This window comes from Halichoerus grypus, chromosome 8, assembly GCF_964656455.1.
Source record: "Halichoerus grypus chromosome 8, mHalGry1.hap1.1, whole genome shotgun sequence".
NCBI lineage: Eukaryota > Metazoa > Chordata > Mammalia > Carnivora > Phocidae > Halichoerus > Halichoerus grypus.
In genome coordinates, this window is record NC_135719.1 from 104,670,649 (window position 1) to 104,688,368 (window position 17,720).

Consider the following 17,720-nt stretch of genomic DNA (forward strand, 5'->3'; position numbering starts at 1 on the left):
GCTAATCTGAGAATCCAACTGCCATATTTACAAAAAGTGAAACTCTCTGAATTCTAACCAACTCACTCAAATTAGGGTATATGATCTGATCCATGGTATATCAAAATGCCTTTAATGACTTTGTATTTTGGGAATTAGCTCAAGATACTTGACAGCAAATAAAAAATCTGCTGATGTGTCTAAAGAGATGGAAATTGGCAAGTGGTTTACATAGAAATATTCCTTACCAGCACTTTTGGGGTGGGTGGAAGGCCATTGATGGCTGGTTTCTGTGGGAAAAATAATTTTTAATGCTTTAAGATCTCTTAAGCCTTAAAAAAACCCTATACATTTGGAATTTCAGTTATTCAAATTACTGACTTAAACAGACTATGCCCCCCTGCCCACCAATACAGAGACAGCCTCTTATACGATGAACATGGTAATAGTTACAACTAATCACCAAACGCCTGTTATACCTACCGGGAAATCTCGCTTGTCCTTTTTCCGTGGTAACTGTGGTGCTTGTGCTGATCCTTCTGTATTTTCACTAATCAGTTTTGAAATACCATCACCATTTCCTAAAAAGAATCATGATTAAAAGCCGAATGAACATACAAATAAGTACTTTCCATGAAAAATAATTTTCCCTTTCCCCCAGTACTTGTATACCATTTGGGTGATCCTTTACTGGGAAATATTCTCTACTGGCAGACAAGTGAAAGTATCTTTGGTCTTTCTCTAGATTCTACAGAGGTAGCACTGCATAGTTAGCAGTGGGCTTAATTCATGAAAACACCAAATGTCTTTCCATATTGTGAGAAAAAGAAATGCTCTATGAATGCTATGCTGATATTCAAGGCCTTTCATAAGTGGACTTCAATCTACCTTTCTAGTCCTATCTCCCATTATATATCTTTCAAAAGCTCACACTTCTCTCATACTAGACTATACTTACAATACAATCCAGATTTTCATGGTTCAATACATTTGTTTATTCCTTCTTGCTCATCAGGAATGCCTGTCAGCACTGGCTCCCCCTAATGAAAACTCAACCAAGTCCTTTTTTTTTTTTTTCCAACCAAGTCCTTTAATACTCTGTAAGGGCCCACCCCCTCTATTCCCTATCCTTATCTTCCTAAACACCTCTCATCTTTATTACATATGATTATTGTATGAGACACTTAAATAAGCTGTCTTGTCTAATGTTATGGGTACATGGGTGTACCTTCTGCTATAAATCCTGAGCTTCTGGAGGGTAGGAACATCCATTCATCATTCTAAGACCCTATCATATTTAGTAAGGGATCAAATTAGGATTGAACTGGACTGAATCTATGTATAGCCCATCCATGTGGAATTTTAAAATAACTTCAGAAAGCTTTAAACAGTTATAAGATTGACTGAAGACATCCTTTAAAATATGAAAATGGCTTTCTTTCCAGTTTTCACTTTGATTTATTTACCCAGATCACAGTATCTAGCTGTATGCACTCGAGGACTGCTGATACTGCTAGCCATACCAATAGAGGAAGTCTCAGCTACAGGACCACAACTTGGGCTACTCTGTCTTCTGAGAAACTGGGGAGCTCTGTTCTCTGAATCAGGACAACGTTTTATAGTTGATGACTTTTCTTCATCTAGGAGGTTGTCTTCAGGGTAGCTGTTTATCCTTGGCTAGTAATAATAAGACACAAAAGTGCTTTAATAAATTTGGATATAAAACAGAAACACTCCATTATCATTATGCATCAAAGACTTGAGGGGAAAGGGGATATGTCTTTTCTTCCTTTCTTCTATATAATTCAATCACTGCGCTAAGTAAGCAAAGTAAACAAGAGTTGAATTACTGTCCCAACACAACTAAGAACTTGCCATGTGATTTTTTTTAATCATCCCTAAGTCAAAACTGATATAATTTTAACTGATAAAATTATATAAACAATTCACAAAGTATTTAATAAGTAGAAACAAGCAAAGACTTAATGAAGTATGACTCCACTGAAATAGCAAATTATAGTAGTAAATGAGGATTATAAATGATGAACTCTTATTTCCTCTCCATGCAATTTTCTCTCAAATGAGTATAACTGATTTTTACCTTTTTCTTATAGCTATCCAAATATTGTATTTCTCATGAAGTCTTTTTTAATATATATTTTACATCTTTGTAATCTCCTCTTAAAGGAAACTATATTTATCTAAATATATTTAAGAGAATTTTGAACAAATTCAATAAAATCATTTTTTAAATTTAATTACTATATTACTTAAAAAAGGATTTATTCAAAAATTTTAAGCAGCTCACCTTAGGAGGTAGGGGAGGTGGTATTGCGCGTTTTGAGGTTGATCTAACACAAAGAGAAACATGCAATTCAGATGGTGGTAAATGATAACATAAAACAGAGACTCCATTAAATGTGCATTAAAATCTGTTTATATTCAGGGGATATAAAAGACAATTAGATCATGCTGAAGAGTATTTGTACAACCTATAGAAGACTTAAGACCTCACTGTGTCAAACTGTATTAGTAGACTATAAAATAGATTTTTATAAAATAAATACAAAGTCTTTTTAACTTTACGGTTTTGCTTTGCATATTTAGCATGTAATAAAAATGAATTAAACATAGTAGTAAAAAACAGATTCAGAATTATAGAGCTGGAAGCCATTGTGAATCATAGATTCAAGTGGCTGTATCGTCAAACCCTTTAGCTGCCCCAAGTGGGATCCGCAGATCAGTAACATCTGCATCACCTTTACTTTCTGTAAAGGACCAGATAGTAAATATTACAGGCTTTAGTCTATACAGTGGCCACAACTACTTAACTCTTTTGTTATAATGTGAAAGCAGCCATAGCTTTTTTCATGTTATAAAAGCCATATTAAAAAAAGAAAAGCCATATTAAAAAAAAAATAAAAGCCATAGCTTTTTTCACGTTATAATGTGAAAGCATGGCTGTGTTCCAACAAATGTTTATGGACACTGAAATGTTCATATAATTTTCATATGTAACAAAATATCACTGTTCTTTGGATTTTTTTTCAACTATTAAAAAATTCTAAATACCATTCTAGTTTGTGGACTGTACAAAAAATATGCAGTGGGTCAGATGTGTCTTATAGGCCATAGTTTGCCAACCCCAGATCTATAAGCTGAATGTGGAGGATCCAGAAATCTGTACTTCCAAAGACCACTCGAAGCACTGCAATGCACAAACAGGCTTGAAACATTTAGGCTGGCCCTGCAACTTAACTGATGAGGGAAGACAGGTCTAGAAGATGAAGAAACTATACTGGAGAGATGGAATTGGAGCTTTTCAACTCCTCCTATAGTATTTCTTCCCATGACATTATGTAACTCATCCTTCAGTAAATTAACATTACACATACTAAGTTCTGACTTAAAGAAGAAAACTCAAGAAAACTTAACGATTAACACATGATGCCTTTTGGTAATTAAAAAGTCAGAAGCTTTACTCTGATAAAAGGCATAGCACAACTTCTCTAAGAATGAAAATTGAAACTTGTTAGAATAAACCACTCCCTCCCAATACTGTTCTTATATAATCAAGTAAAATATAGTTATTAAGTTAAAAAACAACTTACTTCCCAGTATTTGCACCATCAACAAAAGGATTCCACTGTAACAAAAAGTTTGGATCTGATGACACTCCCTGTGAAGGTGAAAAAATAGTTTAAAATGTTTCCTTATAACAGATATTAATCATCTTATTTGATTCAAGAAAATATTCAGTGTCATGATTGTTAATCATCTTGGCTTTCAATCAATTTTTAAATCTCCAGCTAGATTTGCTGTCATTTGACATATTTAGGTCAATGATTCATTATCAGTTGACTTATACATAAGAAGTTCCATAAACATACTAAATACAGTTTCAAATGACAAGCCCTCTTTTCCATTGCTATTATATTCCAAATAAAACAGAAAAACGTAACTCTGAATTATCTGCGTCACTAATCCATTAGTGTGGAAAGCTAAACATCATATTATTAAGCTATCGTGAACTTACTGGTGCTATTTTTTCCCAATGGCATGGAAATTGAGAATTATATATCAATATATACAGTAAGAAGAGCATTACTGCCAAATGTTAAGAATGAAGAGATCCATTAACAGAAGACAATTCCTATAAAAATTATACTTTGCCAAAGCTGAAAAATAAAGTAAATATATTAAGATAACATCTAGGCAACTCTAATAATATCTTGCTCTATTACTTATTTCCTTTTAGATAAGGAAAGGTTTAATGAAATAGTAACCTCAAAATAAGAGCAATGGTTAAAAAAAAAGCTGTATTAACAAATAAATATTAAAACCAGTAAGGTAATGCAAACATAAACTCTAAACCTAAAGAGTTGGTAAGAAAAAATATCCTGAGAGCTTTAAGCTGAACATCAAATTCATATATTTAATAACTTCATGTAAATCCTTCCAAAGACTCAGAAGCGTCAAAATGAATGGTTAAAATGGTCTATTACACATTATACCCTAGTCAAAATGTACCTAACTATAAGCTTTTTCAAACTTTAATGTGTGAAATGCAGTATCAAAATTATTGCTTAGAAGAGTATATAACTTTGTTCCTTAGTCAAAGTATTCCTAAGTTTTCTCAAATTTTAATTTGTAAAGTACTTCAAAAGTAGTAATTCCTACCATTTCATCCCGTGCTTCTGTTTCTTTTCTCAGAGGAGGTTCGAACTGTAATTTGTCAACTGCAAAATATGTAACAGATATTCACAAACTCTATCTAAAGGGTTAATCTCAGAAATGTAACAAGAAGCTTATGTACTGGGGAGAGGGAAAGGGAAAAGGAAGAAGAAAAGACAAGATTTTTTACTGCAAGAGTACACCTTTTTTTATATTTACCAAAAGAAGGTAACAATTTGGATCTTCCTAACAACTCTACTTAATTCTCCACTGGAGTCAGGAAATTAAGCAGCACTTTTTGTGTATAAAAGATTTCAAAAAATTAATCAAAGTATCCACTTGACTAAGAAAAAACACTTTAAGGATTTTCTGTCTAGGCTGCACACTCTGTTCTAAGGCTATAACTTTATGGAGGGGATGAACCTCCCCAAACTACCTGTAATTATCTAAAAAGAACAAACAGTATTTAAATTAAATGTTATAATAGTATTTGGAAATTTAATATATTTTGTTCAATGTGTATTTCACTTGGCCTGCTCAAACTTCTCTTATGTGAAATATTCTAAAACAGAGAAAAGGATGGCTTATTATCTACTTCACAGTTGATTTGAGGGGATTTTTTTTTTTTTTTTTTAAAGATTTTATTTATTTATTTGAGAGAGAGAGAATGAGAGAGAGCACATGAGAGGGGGGAGGGTCAGAGGGAGAAGCAGACTCCCTGCCGAGCAGGGAGCCCAATGTGGGACTCGATCCAGGGACTCCAGGATCATGACCTGAGCCGAAGGCAGTCGCTTAACCAACTGAGCCACCCAGGCGCCCCGAGGGGATTTTTTTTTTTAAGTAGGATGGAGCCCAACATGGGGCTTGAACTCATGACCCTGAGTTCAAGACCTGAGCTGAGATCAGTTGAACACTTAACCGACTGAGCCACCCAGGTGCCCCATAAAGTACACAGAAATTTAAGATCATAAAATTTAATGTGATTAAAAAACAAACAAACCAAAAAATTCATATTTGCATCATAAAGATGCAAGATACCCAATACAATCTTGGCAAAAAAAAAAAAAATTTAAAAAATCATTTTCAAAAAGGATCCAGTTGTTCTTATCCCTAAAACAAAATGTGTAAAGTAATGAAGTTCTTATATAATTCATTAAACAAAAACATTGTCATAAAAATTTTCAATAAGATTGAAAGACAGTTCATAAAACACTATCAACTTTTCAAAAATAACCTAAAATAAAAAGCTCTCACTTATTAATGACTTATTTCTTAACATAATTTAAAAAATATCTTAACTCAAAAACCACTACTCTAATTCACTACTTCAACTCATTTGAGACAGAGATGAACTAAAGTTTTTTTTTTTGTCACAACTAGAAATACTGGCAGGCAAGCAGGTGTAGAAAAGAAAGAGAAAATGTCATTATTATCTTTAACAATAAGAATTATAGATCAAGCAAATTTCAAGACTTACAAGAAATTCCAAGAAAAAATGAGTTTCATAAACATTTAAGATGTTTTAAAACATAAGTACTCCTTAAAAAAATCAAATTCCTTATGACCATTCTAAAATTACTGCAGCCATAACTTATGGCACAGACATGCTAGAGCCTCCAATATCATTGTTTTATGTGGTAGATGGGACCTCAAATTGTTTTGTTTTAAAGGAAATACTGACAGTACCTTCGGGGGTGCATCTTTGGCCTACGAAAATCCAAAGACGGGGAGGTCTTCTATTATACATACTCTTTTATTTCTGTAAGATGATGTAGGTTCTAGCCATAATGAAGTAATAGGAATTGGACTTACCCTTCTGCTTTAAACATCTACATACATGTAACACCAATGTGTGTACAAACGATATGAAGTAATTATTTTGGGGTAGTGGCTAACAGACCCCACAACGCTGTCATCCTTGAGAGAAGGGAATACACAGTGGTAAGATCCACATTCACTCTAGCTTTCCACCTGGAGGCACTTTCCAAACTAGGGCACAGGAAAGTGGAATCCGAAGAGAGAGTAACAGTCTTACCGGGTGCAGGAAACAAAGACTGGAGATTGGGGCTGCTTAGGTGGTGGGAATTTGAAGGGCAGAGTGCCAGAAATAAGAAAGCTACACGAAGGAACTCTAGAAATATGCCAAGAGATCTCTTTGTCTTTGGATGAATACTAAACTGCCCATGAGCAAAAAAAAAAAAAAGCAAGACTGTACAAAGTGTGTCACCAAAAGCTAACAGAGTGCTGTGAGCTAAATGTAGATTCTGGTGATCACAGTGCCAGGAAAGATAGCTGAGTTTCTAACCAGAGGAAAGAGCTTGCTGAATACTCTGGTAAAACCTGACATTAGCTTTAAAAGGATCAAGCTGACATACCAGTTAATTAACTTTTTCTTTTTTATGTTATGTTAATCACCACACATTACATCATTAGTTTTTGATGTAGTGTTCCATGATTCATTGTTTGCGTATAACACCAGTGCTCCACGCAGAACGTGCCCTCTTTAATACCCATCACCAGGCTAACCCATCCCCCCACCCCCCTCCCCTCTAGAACCCTCAGTTTGTTTTTCAGAATCCATAGTCTCTCATGGTTCATCTCCCCCTCCAATATCCCCCCCTTCCTTCCTTCTTTAAACACCCTTTAGAATAAAGAGGACACAACCATGCACTCAGTGTTGCGCCACAATGTCCAAGATATAATAATAATAAAAAATAACCAGAGAAGAAGCAGGAGAATAGAAACCATAACCAGCAGAAAATAGACACAGAACTTCAAATAAAGGGGTTTCCAAACACAGCATTCCAAGTTTCCAAGAAAACAGGCCTCTGGGTCAATTTTCACAGTACTGGACCAGAAAGTCACCCTATCATATATATCTCTTTTTTTGTGTTGTCATATTTCACTTGAACTCTACTCTTTCCAAAACCCTCTAACTCTTCTTTTCCTTTGTTTAATGAGATGTTCCATCATTCCTCTAGTGTGTGTTTTCCCTCATTATACGGAGTCAACACACCTGACTTTGCTGGACTACAAATTCATCCTTGGTGCTCTTAGACTAGGCCAAGACCATAATAATTACTTACATCCACTAAAAACACATAGGAAGAATGCTTATACTAGTCATAATAGCCAAAAACTGGTAACAAATCAAATGCCCATCAACCAAGTAATAGATAAATTGTGTTATAATCATACAATAAAACATTCTATTACTGTGAAAACAACTATTTCTATACATGACATGAATGACTGTCACAGACATAATGTTGAACAAAAGAAACCAAGCAAAAAGGGTGCAAACTGTAAATCCCATTTATCTGAAGATCCAGATCAAGGTAAAAACCAATCTATGGTGACAAGAGAACGGAACAGTGATTAGCCTGGGCAATGGAAAGGGCAGGGGGATACAGGAAGATAGAAGGGCGCTGACTGTGAAGGAGCACTAGGGAAGGGGCCTTCAGAGATTCTGATAATGTTCTATATTTTGATCTGGGTGGCAGTTTCATGAGTGTATACATTTTTAAAAGTTCATCATATAGTACACCTAAGCATTTTACTGTATGTAAGTTACCAGCTCAAATTTAAAAAATGAAACAAAAAACTATGAATAAAACTAACTAGGTGTATATAAAATCTATTAAGCCAAACACATAAAAACAAAGCTATAAAATGCTCTTGGATAGACACAAAAGAAGACTTGAGAAAATGTAAAGATAAATCACCAATAAAATGACCTTCAACTTTACCAATTTTTTCTGGTATTGAAGCACAAAGAGCTTACACCATGAAGATATTAGTACCCTGGGCATTCAGGAAAGAACTAAGTCTTGAACTTACCTCTGAAAAAGCCTATCTTAGTTAAGAAGACAGACTATCATAAAGAGGTCAACTCTCCCCAAGCTAATACATGAACTTTTATGAAATCTCAGTAAAAATACTGAGAATTTTTTTTAACTAGATAAGCTGATTCTTAAGTTTATGTGGAAAAATACATTAGCAAAATATCATAACAAAAAACAGCAATAAGATACATATGGGGGGGTAGGGAGGAGTGAGGAGAGTAGGAGGAAGGTTAGTCCTAACAGATTTTAAAAGACATAATAAAGACAAAATAATCAAATTATGCTATTGGCACATGACTAGACATACTAATGCAATGACAGAATTTCTGGAAAGAATCCAAAAATATATGGCCATTTAGGTACATCATAAAGGTGATATAACAAATCCATTGGTGAAAGTATTAAGTTTTTAATAATTAGCATTTAGACAAGTGGGTAGTCACTTAAAAAGAACTGAAGTTGAATCCATACTTCATTCCTCTTACCAAATAAATTAATATCTTGTATCAAAGATTTAAATATTAAAGAAGGGAAACTGTAAAAATAGAAGAAAAATAATAGAATTCTTTTGTAATCTTAAAATCAGGAAGGCTTTGCTAAATATGACATAAAATTCAAAAGCTACAGAAGAAAATATAGGCAAGTTAGACTATTAATTGAATACTTATACACCTGCAAAAAATAAAGAAGATAGCTTTATAATGGAATAGCAACTTTGCCACTTTGCTGTATGGTATTTGAAGTCCAGAGAGTTCACCTGGGATTATATAAGATAGCATAAGAAATATCAGCAATCTGAGACTAACAAAGAGATGAAATCTTGAATTACCGGTTTAACTAAGAAAAGCCCTGACTGAATCGATGGATATGGGAAGGACATTCTAACTCTCCACTGACCTAGATATTTCCAAAGCTGTATCCAGAAAGCTAGAAATATTTGGGTTCAAGAAAACTCAGACTTCAACAAGATGCTCATCTGCAATAATTCCAATTAGCTTACGTACTTAATAAATTATCTTTATTAGAGTTTATAATTTTTTATCTTTTACTGTAAACTTTTAAAAAATCTCTTTTGAAACAAGTATGCATTTAAGTCCATATACTCACACCTAAAATTTCTTTGCAAATCTGTTCTTCTAAATTAATTTGGCTAAAGTAACAAATATCCTTGATACAAAATATTTGTCAATGATTAATTTATTGAATAAATGTCAATATCCCCTTTTAAGTATATATTTTAGAGAAGATTCATCTCTCCTGTTAACTTAGACTAAAAAAACTGGAACCAACCCAAATATCCAACAACAGGAAATTATTCAACTACATATCACCTCAGTGAAAAAGGATGCAACCTTTAATGATTATAAAGGCTAGGCTAGTATATTGAAAATGCTTCTATGTTAACTAAATTCAGTCACGGAAAAACATGAAGGCAATTTAGCAAAAATATTATCTGTGGGTTGGTACTGGGTGATGAGATTATGGGCAATGTTAATTTTCTATTTTTTTCCTCTTACAAATTTTCTACAATGAACATACATTACCTTTATAATTAGTGTATAAAAACCATTTAATTAAAAAACGAGAATTCCATTATAAACCCGAGAAACAACCTCTATTTTAGAGGTATTCTGATTATGTTAAAGCATGTAGCTTCAGTTAGTCTGAAATTTTACTATTCCAAAAAGACCCACAAAAACACCCAGCTCAACCCTCCAAAACCACCAATTAAAAATGTATACCAAACACATACAATTTATTTCTGAAGCTGTCCGTTCAGCTCTGGCATTCCTGTTTGTAGATCTAATGGTATGACGAATGATTGCATGGGGCTGTGAATATAAGCATAATATACACACTTTAAAAAATTTCAATGATAAAGTTAAAAGGTCAAACTTTTCTTTTCAACTAAACGATCATTCACTGACAAACATGACTACCTACTAATAGAGCAAATTATAGGATATACACAATTAAATGAACACTAAGATACTTCAAAAGTTATTCACTTATTTCATGTTTATACTGTATAAAGTACTGAAAAGATGCAAAGAAAGTCAGACAGAAATCTTATCTTTAAGGAGTTTGTAGTGTAGGCAGTTAAGATGCACAAATAATACGATTAGAAAATGGTCAATGCCATTCATTAAGACAATTACTATTAATGCCCAGATGAAAAAGAAATGACTTCCACCTGAAGGGGTATAGAAGTTCTTCATAACAGAGCTATAATCTGATCTGGGCCTAAAGGACAGTAGGCATTGGATGTGCAGCAGTGTGGGAAGCATTCTAGACAGCAGAGAGAATATGAACAAAGTAATGCAAGAAGAAAAAGAAATTGGAGCATTCGGAGGAACTGGAGTTGGTTATTATTTGGCTTCAGTGAAGATTAAGTGAAGAGATGACAAAGCTGGACAGACAGACTGGGGAAGAGCCAGATCATGAAAGGCTCCAAATGTCGGCCGAGGGCTCTCAATTTTATTTTCTCGGCCAAGAAATTTTTTGGAGATTTTACAAAAAAGGAGTGGTATTTCAGAGTCAGATTTAAGAGTAATTGGATAAGTGTATAAGGAGGCACGGAGGGGAGAAATACTGGATGCAGGGAGATTAAGTAAGAATACTGTAGTAAATCAAGTGAGAAGCTTGCTACTTTACACCCTTTTGCATAAGCTCCTGATCCTTTGAAACTATGCCTTCAGCTCAACTGCCACCTATCAAATTTCTAATGATTCACTCTCATTCACTGATGAATGACAGTGGCTCATATGTTTTCTCCTCTACTTCAAGACCCACCATTATACCAAGGGACTTAACAGCCCATTGTTTGGGACTTGTTTTCTGACCTCATCTCACTCTCCCAGACTTCAATATTCCATACACTCTCAATTCCTAAGATCACTGCCTGGACCTTGCCATCAGCTCTAATACTCAAACTCACGCTATGCTCCAAACTTCTCACCCTTTGAGCTCACTCTCATTTACTCCCATTACACTATTTCATGTTCACATTGGAATCTCAAGTCCATCGACCCATTACCTTGTTACCCTCCATTCTCTCATCTTCACTCTTCTTCCTATCCAGTTTGTATATGGTGGTCTACAATTTCAAGCAATCTCTTGCCAATATCCTAAATTCCCTTTGCCCCACTATCCTTCAGTACTCTGGCATGCCAAAATGACAACTTTGGATGAATTAAGCTAACTACCATTGTGTTTATATTGGGGATACCAATCACTACTGGAGGAAAGTCACCCAGCAGACCACACTAAAAATTTATCTCATCTGAGGCTTCAACTTTGCCCACAAACACTTGTCTAATCATTTAACCTAACCATTCTCCTCAATTACTATTTCACACCTTCTCTCCATACTCTCCAAACCCACTCATTTTCCCTCAGACTTTCAAGAGATGATCCTGCCATTTACTTCACAGAGAAAACTGGAATCATCAAATAGAAGATAATCTTCTAGGAGCAATCTCAAATAACCTCCTCTCTCATGCAAGAGAAGTGTTTCATTACCTAAGATCAAGGGTCTCATAATCTAGATCCCAGCCTCTCCTCCTTTCTCAGAGACTTTGTCTATTCATCTTGTTTCTCTTAAATCTTTCTTATCTCTATCTATTGGATCCTTTTCATAAGCATTTAATCCTGTTCAAAATTACTTTCCCCATATAAGCAGTAACTAATTAAATAAATCCCCCACCAACTCATTTTCCTCCACCTACTGTTCATCCTACCTTTCCCTTTCACAACTAAATTGCATAAATGTATTGCTATACTTATCTTCCAAACCACCCCAATCTAGCTTCACCTTGATAATTTGAGTATTATCCTTTTAAAAAAGTAATCAAGCACCTCCACCTAAATCCAATGATTTAAATTATCTTCTAGGCAATATTCTTTTTTTTAAAAAAAGATTTTATTTATTTATTTGACAGAGAGAGACACAGCGAGAGAGGGAACACAAGCGGGGGGAGTGGGAGAGGGAGAAGCAGGCTTCCCGCCGAGCAGGGAGCCCGATGCGGGGCTTGATCCCAGGACCCTGGGACCATGATCTGAGCTGAAGGCAGACGCTTTAACGACTGAGCCACCCAGGCGCCCCTTTTAGGCAATATTCTTGTTAAAACTTTACTTCCTTCTTTTAATGGTCTTTATCAATCCTTTGCCATTCCTCTTAGCCTACTTCTTATTTTTTTTTAAGATTTATTTATTTATTTTAGAGGGAGGGAGAGAGAGTGCGCACGGGGGGGGGAGGGGCGGAGGGAGAGAGAGAATGAGAATCTTAAGCAGACTCCACACTGAGTGTAGAGCCTGACATGGGGCTTGATCGAAACCAAGAGTCAGACACTTAACTGACTGTGCCACCCACGTGCCCCCTAGCTTACTTGATTCTTAAATTTTGGGAGAAATCTCAGGATGCTGTCTTAGGCCCTTCTCTTTTTCTCATTCTACATGCTTCCCTTGAGTGATCACATTTATGCCTTAAGGTATTAACTACTTCTATACTTAATGACTTCCAAATTTATATCTGTAGTCCAAACTTTTCTCCCCAAGTTACAACCACATTATCTAATTCCTTATGAGACCTCTCCATTTGGAAGTCTCATGCAACATCAAAATTACTATACATAAAATTGAACTCCTCTTTCTTCCCAAACCTGATTTTACTCTAGTGTTTCTACCTCAATAAATGAGGCACTTTTATATCCACCCAGGCATTTAAATCAAAATCTAGCAGTGACCTTTATTCATCCCCCACCCTCATGTCTTCATCCAATCCCCAATCTCACAGAGAATTCCTGAATTAGTCCACTATTCTTCATCCTTGCTCTACATTCCTAGTCTAAAACACCACCCATCTCTACCCTGGATGACCTCAACAGCCTCTAAAAGATTTTCAGAAATGTAACCACCATTCTGAGGTCACAGAGATCTTTAAAAAATGCACATACAATTATGTCACTCCCTTAGCCTTTAATGGCTTCTACCACCTTTAGGTAAAGCCCCTAATTTTTTTTTTAAAGATTTTATTTATTTATTTGACAGAGAGAGACACAGCGAGACAGGGAACACAAGCAGGGGTAGTGGGAGAGGGAGAAGCAGGCTTCCCGCTGAGCAGGGAGCCCGATGCGGGGCTTGATCCCAGGACCCTGGGATCATGACCTGAGTGGAAGGCAGACGCTTAACAACTGAGCCACCCAGGCGCCCCAAAGCCCAAAATTTTTAACATGGTTTGAAATGGTTAGTGTTTAGCTCTATAACTTCATCCCCTACCACCCTCTTCCTTGTTTTCTACTCAAACCAGACTAACTTTTCTTTAGTTCCTCAAGTATACAGTCTTCTTTTTTATCACCAGGCTTTCTAACATGCTATTATTCCCTCTGCTCAGAACAATTCTGCCTGCTCTCTTCTTATAATTCCGATTTTTCTTTCAGGTTTTCAACTTACCTATCACTTCTACAGCAAGTCCTTTCCTGTCCCTAAAATTTGCCTCCACAGCACACTGTATTTCCCATTCCATAAGTTATCACACTTGTAAATTATTTGTTGGTATTTCTGAGTTTCCTTTGAGACCATACCATAAGTTCTTTGAAGGCAGGGATAGTGTGAATCTCATACACCATAGTGCCCCCAACTACCTGGCATAAGGATTTCAAGAACTGAAAAGTACGGTGATATCATTAAACAGAAATGGAGAACTCAGAAGGCAGAGTGGATCTGGGAAGCCCAGCAAAATAATGTGGGGAATAAAAAAAGAGTCTGGCGGGGCTCCTGGGTGGCTCAGTTAAGTGTCTACCTTTGGCTCAGGTCATAATCCCAGGGTCCTGGGTTGAGTCCCACATCGGGCTCCCTGCTCGGCAGGAAGCCTGCTTCTCCCTCTCCCACTCCCCCTGCTTGTGTTCCTGCTCTCGCTCTCTCTCTCTCTCTTTCAAATAAATAAATAAAATCTTTAAAATAAAAATAAAAATAAAAAATAAAATAAAAAAAGAGTCTGGTTATTTATATAACCAGTGAAAGACAAATTGGGGAATCAAGTAATATCAATTCCACATTTAAGCTACAACGATTTTAATAATTTTTTAATTTTTAAGGGATTAAAATCTTAATTATTACAAGTCCGTAAATGATAGTTAAAGTAAAATAAAAATCTATGAATGGTTAGCTTATTCAATATTTTCAATTAAAGTTCATTTAACACTCAACAAAATATTCACTAGGTACCTAATACAAGGATAAGACTATGCTATACACTAGGCAATGATTAGTTTTTAAAGATTAATTTTCAAAGATTAATGACTATTTCTATTAAATACATATATAGAAATGGTGTCATATTAATTAAACGATAGGCTTTGGAGTTAGTTTGCCTTGGATCCAAATACTGTTCCTCTCCTTACTAGTCATATGATCTTGGGCAAATTACTTCTATTCTTTCTCCTTTATTTCCTCATTTATAAAATGAGGATAGTAATAGAATCCGTTGCAAAGGGCTGTTTTGAGTATTAGATGAGTTAACGTGAAAATTATCTGGCCTAATACTTGGTACACAATGACTACCCAAAGAGTGTTAGTAGTTATCATGATACTTATATGGTATAATTCAAAACTTAAGAACATAAAGTAGAACATTTCCTTCAATAAATAATAACAAAGTTTGGTTCTATAGCCTTGCCAGAGTGAAGGTAGAGATATAAAAGGAAATAAAGGCATAAAGAGAAATGAAGAGACAAATTCAGAGAAACACAGAAATAAAAAGAAATCCTAAAAGGAGAGGAAGAAACACTGGTGAAAAAGTACAGCTGTGTTTTATAAAAGCTTAAGTAGGTACCTGACAACGGGCAGGAAGTCCCTCATTTCGGATTTACAAATTTTGTTGTTAAACAGAATATAATTCAAAAAGATTTTACAATATTTTCAGAGAAGGAAAACACAGGACTAGTGCTACATGTAATAATATAAAATATAATAGTCTTCAACAAGTATTGGAAAGGATAAAATTTCTATGGGAGCCTCAATTTTTAAAAATAATTTGTATTCTGTTAATAACCTGTGTAATAGAGAAACTAAAAAATGACTAATTGGATTTCTAGAGAGCCTCTTTTGTGCAAAATCATATGTGCATGTGCTCTGGCTAACTTTTTGTTCTCTTGGTCCAAAGCAATGTTCCTAAAATCTTTTATTTCCTTAGAAATAGATGTCCTTTCTCTTTAGAGAAAGATCAGACTCTCACTACAGAATTTCAGGTATAGGGAGAAGGGAAAGCATTTCTGGATTTCTGGGAGGGGAAAAAGATCTGATTCTAATTTTGGCTATCTCTTACTAACTTTGGGCAAACCAGCTAGGAAAATAAAATGATATAAGTAGTTTTAATTAGTCTAGTAATCCTCGTTCTTTCCAGAAAAAGTGTCAACCAGTTACGTTACATATGTTATACCGCAATTTTTTTTTTAAAGTATCAACTGGTAATTATATGCAGGATAAGTTTAGTTTACATTGCTAATTAATCTTTGTGGCTAAATCTATTATAACTAAAAGAGTAAATTAGAAAACAAACTCTCAGACCATATTAAACATTTATTTTCAAATATTAGACTGCAAACACTCTTTACCTCAAAGTCATCGTCATCTCCCTCAGTGTAATGTGCATGGTTGTCTGGATTATTCACTTTGTCCAACAGCTCAACTGCTAGGGCCCTAGAGAGACCTGGCTGCCCTACAAACGTATGCTAAGTCAAAACAAAACAAAGTTTCATGAGTATGCTTTTACATCAGTGGTTTATAGAAAATGTTATTTGTACTTTTTCATTCAGTAACGATCAGAGACAAGCATATGGGAGCGTAATACAAATAAATTAGAGAATGTATTAGTAAAAATATTAATCAGAGAAACCATAATTATATATTATCAAACTAAAGCACCCTTGTGGAATAAGTTTATAACATGAATTATTTTTCTAAGTTATCTGATCTACATTAGGTGTAAAATTACAATGTTGGCTATAACAACTAGACATTCAATACTCATGTCACTATAGTGATATATGCAAATGAATACTGAGGTACAGTCCATATCACAATAAGAAAAAAGCATTTGTATTCCAAATTTGCATACATTTAATTCAGTAACATTATATAAATGTACAGAGATACCTAATTCAATTTTGACATTTAAATAAAGTTTCCTTAGACTGCTGTAATCATTGACTTTCTAATATAAAAGTATTCTACAAATACATATACACACAGAGCATTCTATAAATTTACATAAGAAACCAAGAAAAATGATAGCAACATTTTCAAGCGTTTTCTCTAAGGCAGGGGTTGGCAAACTAAAGCCAATGGGCAAAATCTGGGGCACTACCTCTTTCTGTAAATCAAGAGTTGCGTATTAAAGCCATACCCATTCGAGTATACTGTCTATGGTTGCTTTCCTGCTTCACTGGCAAAATTTAGTAGTTGTAACAGAGACTGTGTGGCCCCAAAGCCTGAAACATTTACTACCTAAGCTCTTCACAGAAAGTTTGCTGACCCCTGCAGTAAGAGATCACTAAATTCTTATATTAAAAATCCTAAATACTTCTGTTCAAGTGATATGCCTACTTACTACATGACTACAGAAAATTCCCCTATAATTTAAATTGACTTACAGTCAGAAGTCTTTCAGCGGTTGGTCTTTTTTTGGGGTTTTTGGTTAGTGCTATTTTGACAAAATTATGGAATGTTGATGACCTTCAAATAAAAAGAGACATGTACAAAAATATTTCACTAATACTAGTTTTTTGGTGTTACTAAATAAAACTAATTTACAAGCAGTTAGGAAGTCTGAAACACATGATTTTTCTCTTAGGCCTCTTAGCTCCATATAAGCCAAAAAACAAAACCCAAAGCACAGTATATTCCTTGAAAACAGGTGTCAGTTTCAACTGTAAGTAAGATGAAATTAGTTGACAAATCAGTAACATATAACCTCTAAAAAATACACTAAAAACTAGAAATGGGCAGCTGCATCATTTATAGGATTTATAATCTTGTGTTCTAGATGCCACTTAGGAATCAAAATGGCCTTTTCTCATTGCTTAAATTAATATAATATATAAATGTTTCCCTATACCAGAAGAATGGCACGGAGGTATGGTGGGTAATGTAAAAGATTATCTAAACCCTTAAAGGGTCACTGAATTTCTTAGGAATAAGGGCAACCACATAGCAGTTCTCTTG

The 17,720-nt window shown here is 34.8% G+C and overlaps 1 protein-coding gene across 6 annotated transcripts in view; it reads right to left on the reverse strand.

The window, feature by feature from the left end:
- MAP4K5 (mitogen-activated protein kinase kinase kinase kinase 5) overlaps positions 1-17,720 on the reverse strand; it is a 107,893-nt gene that overhangs the window by 25,111 nt on the left and 65,062 nt on the right. For 4 of the 6 annotated variants that reach the window (XM_078053657.1, XM_078053654.1, XM_078053655.1 and 1 more), the window contains 9 exons: positions 17,150-17,231; positions 16,112-16,228; positions 10,252-10,330; positions 4,660-4,718; positions 3,591-3,658; positions 2,288-2,330; positions 1,446-1,656; positions 463-560; positions 228-269 (listed from right to left, as the gene is read on the reverse strand). In XM_078053657.1, the coding sequence (XP_077909783.1) occupies positions 228-269; positions 463-560; positions 1,446-1,656; positions 2,288-2,330; positions 3,591-3,658; positions 4,660-4,718; positions 10,252-10,330; positions 16,112-16,228; positions 17,150-17,231 (799 nt within the window). The remainder of the gene's footprint in view (positions 1-227; positions 270-462; positions 561-1,445; positions 1,657-2,287; positions 2,331-3,590; positions 3,659-4,659; positions 4,719-10,251; positions 10,331-16,111; positions 16,229-17,149; positions 17,232-17,720) is intronic. The other 2 variants (XM_078053659.1, XM_078053656.1) reach the window with 1 other exon arrangement.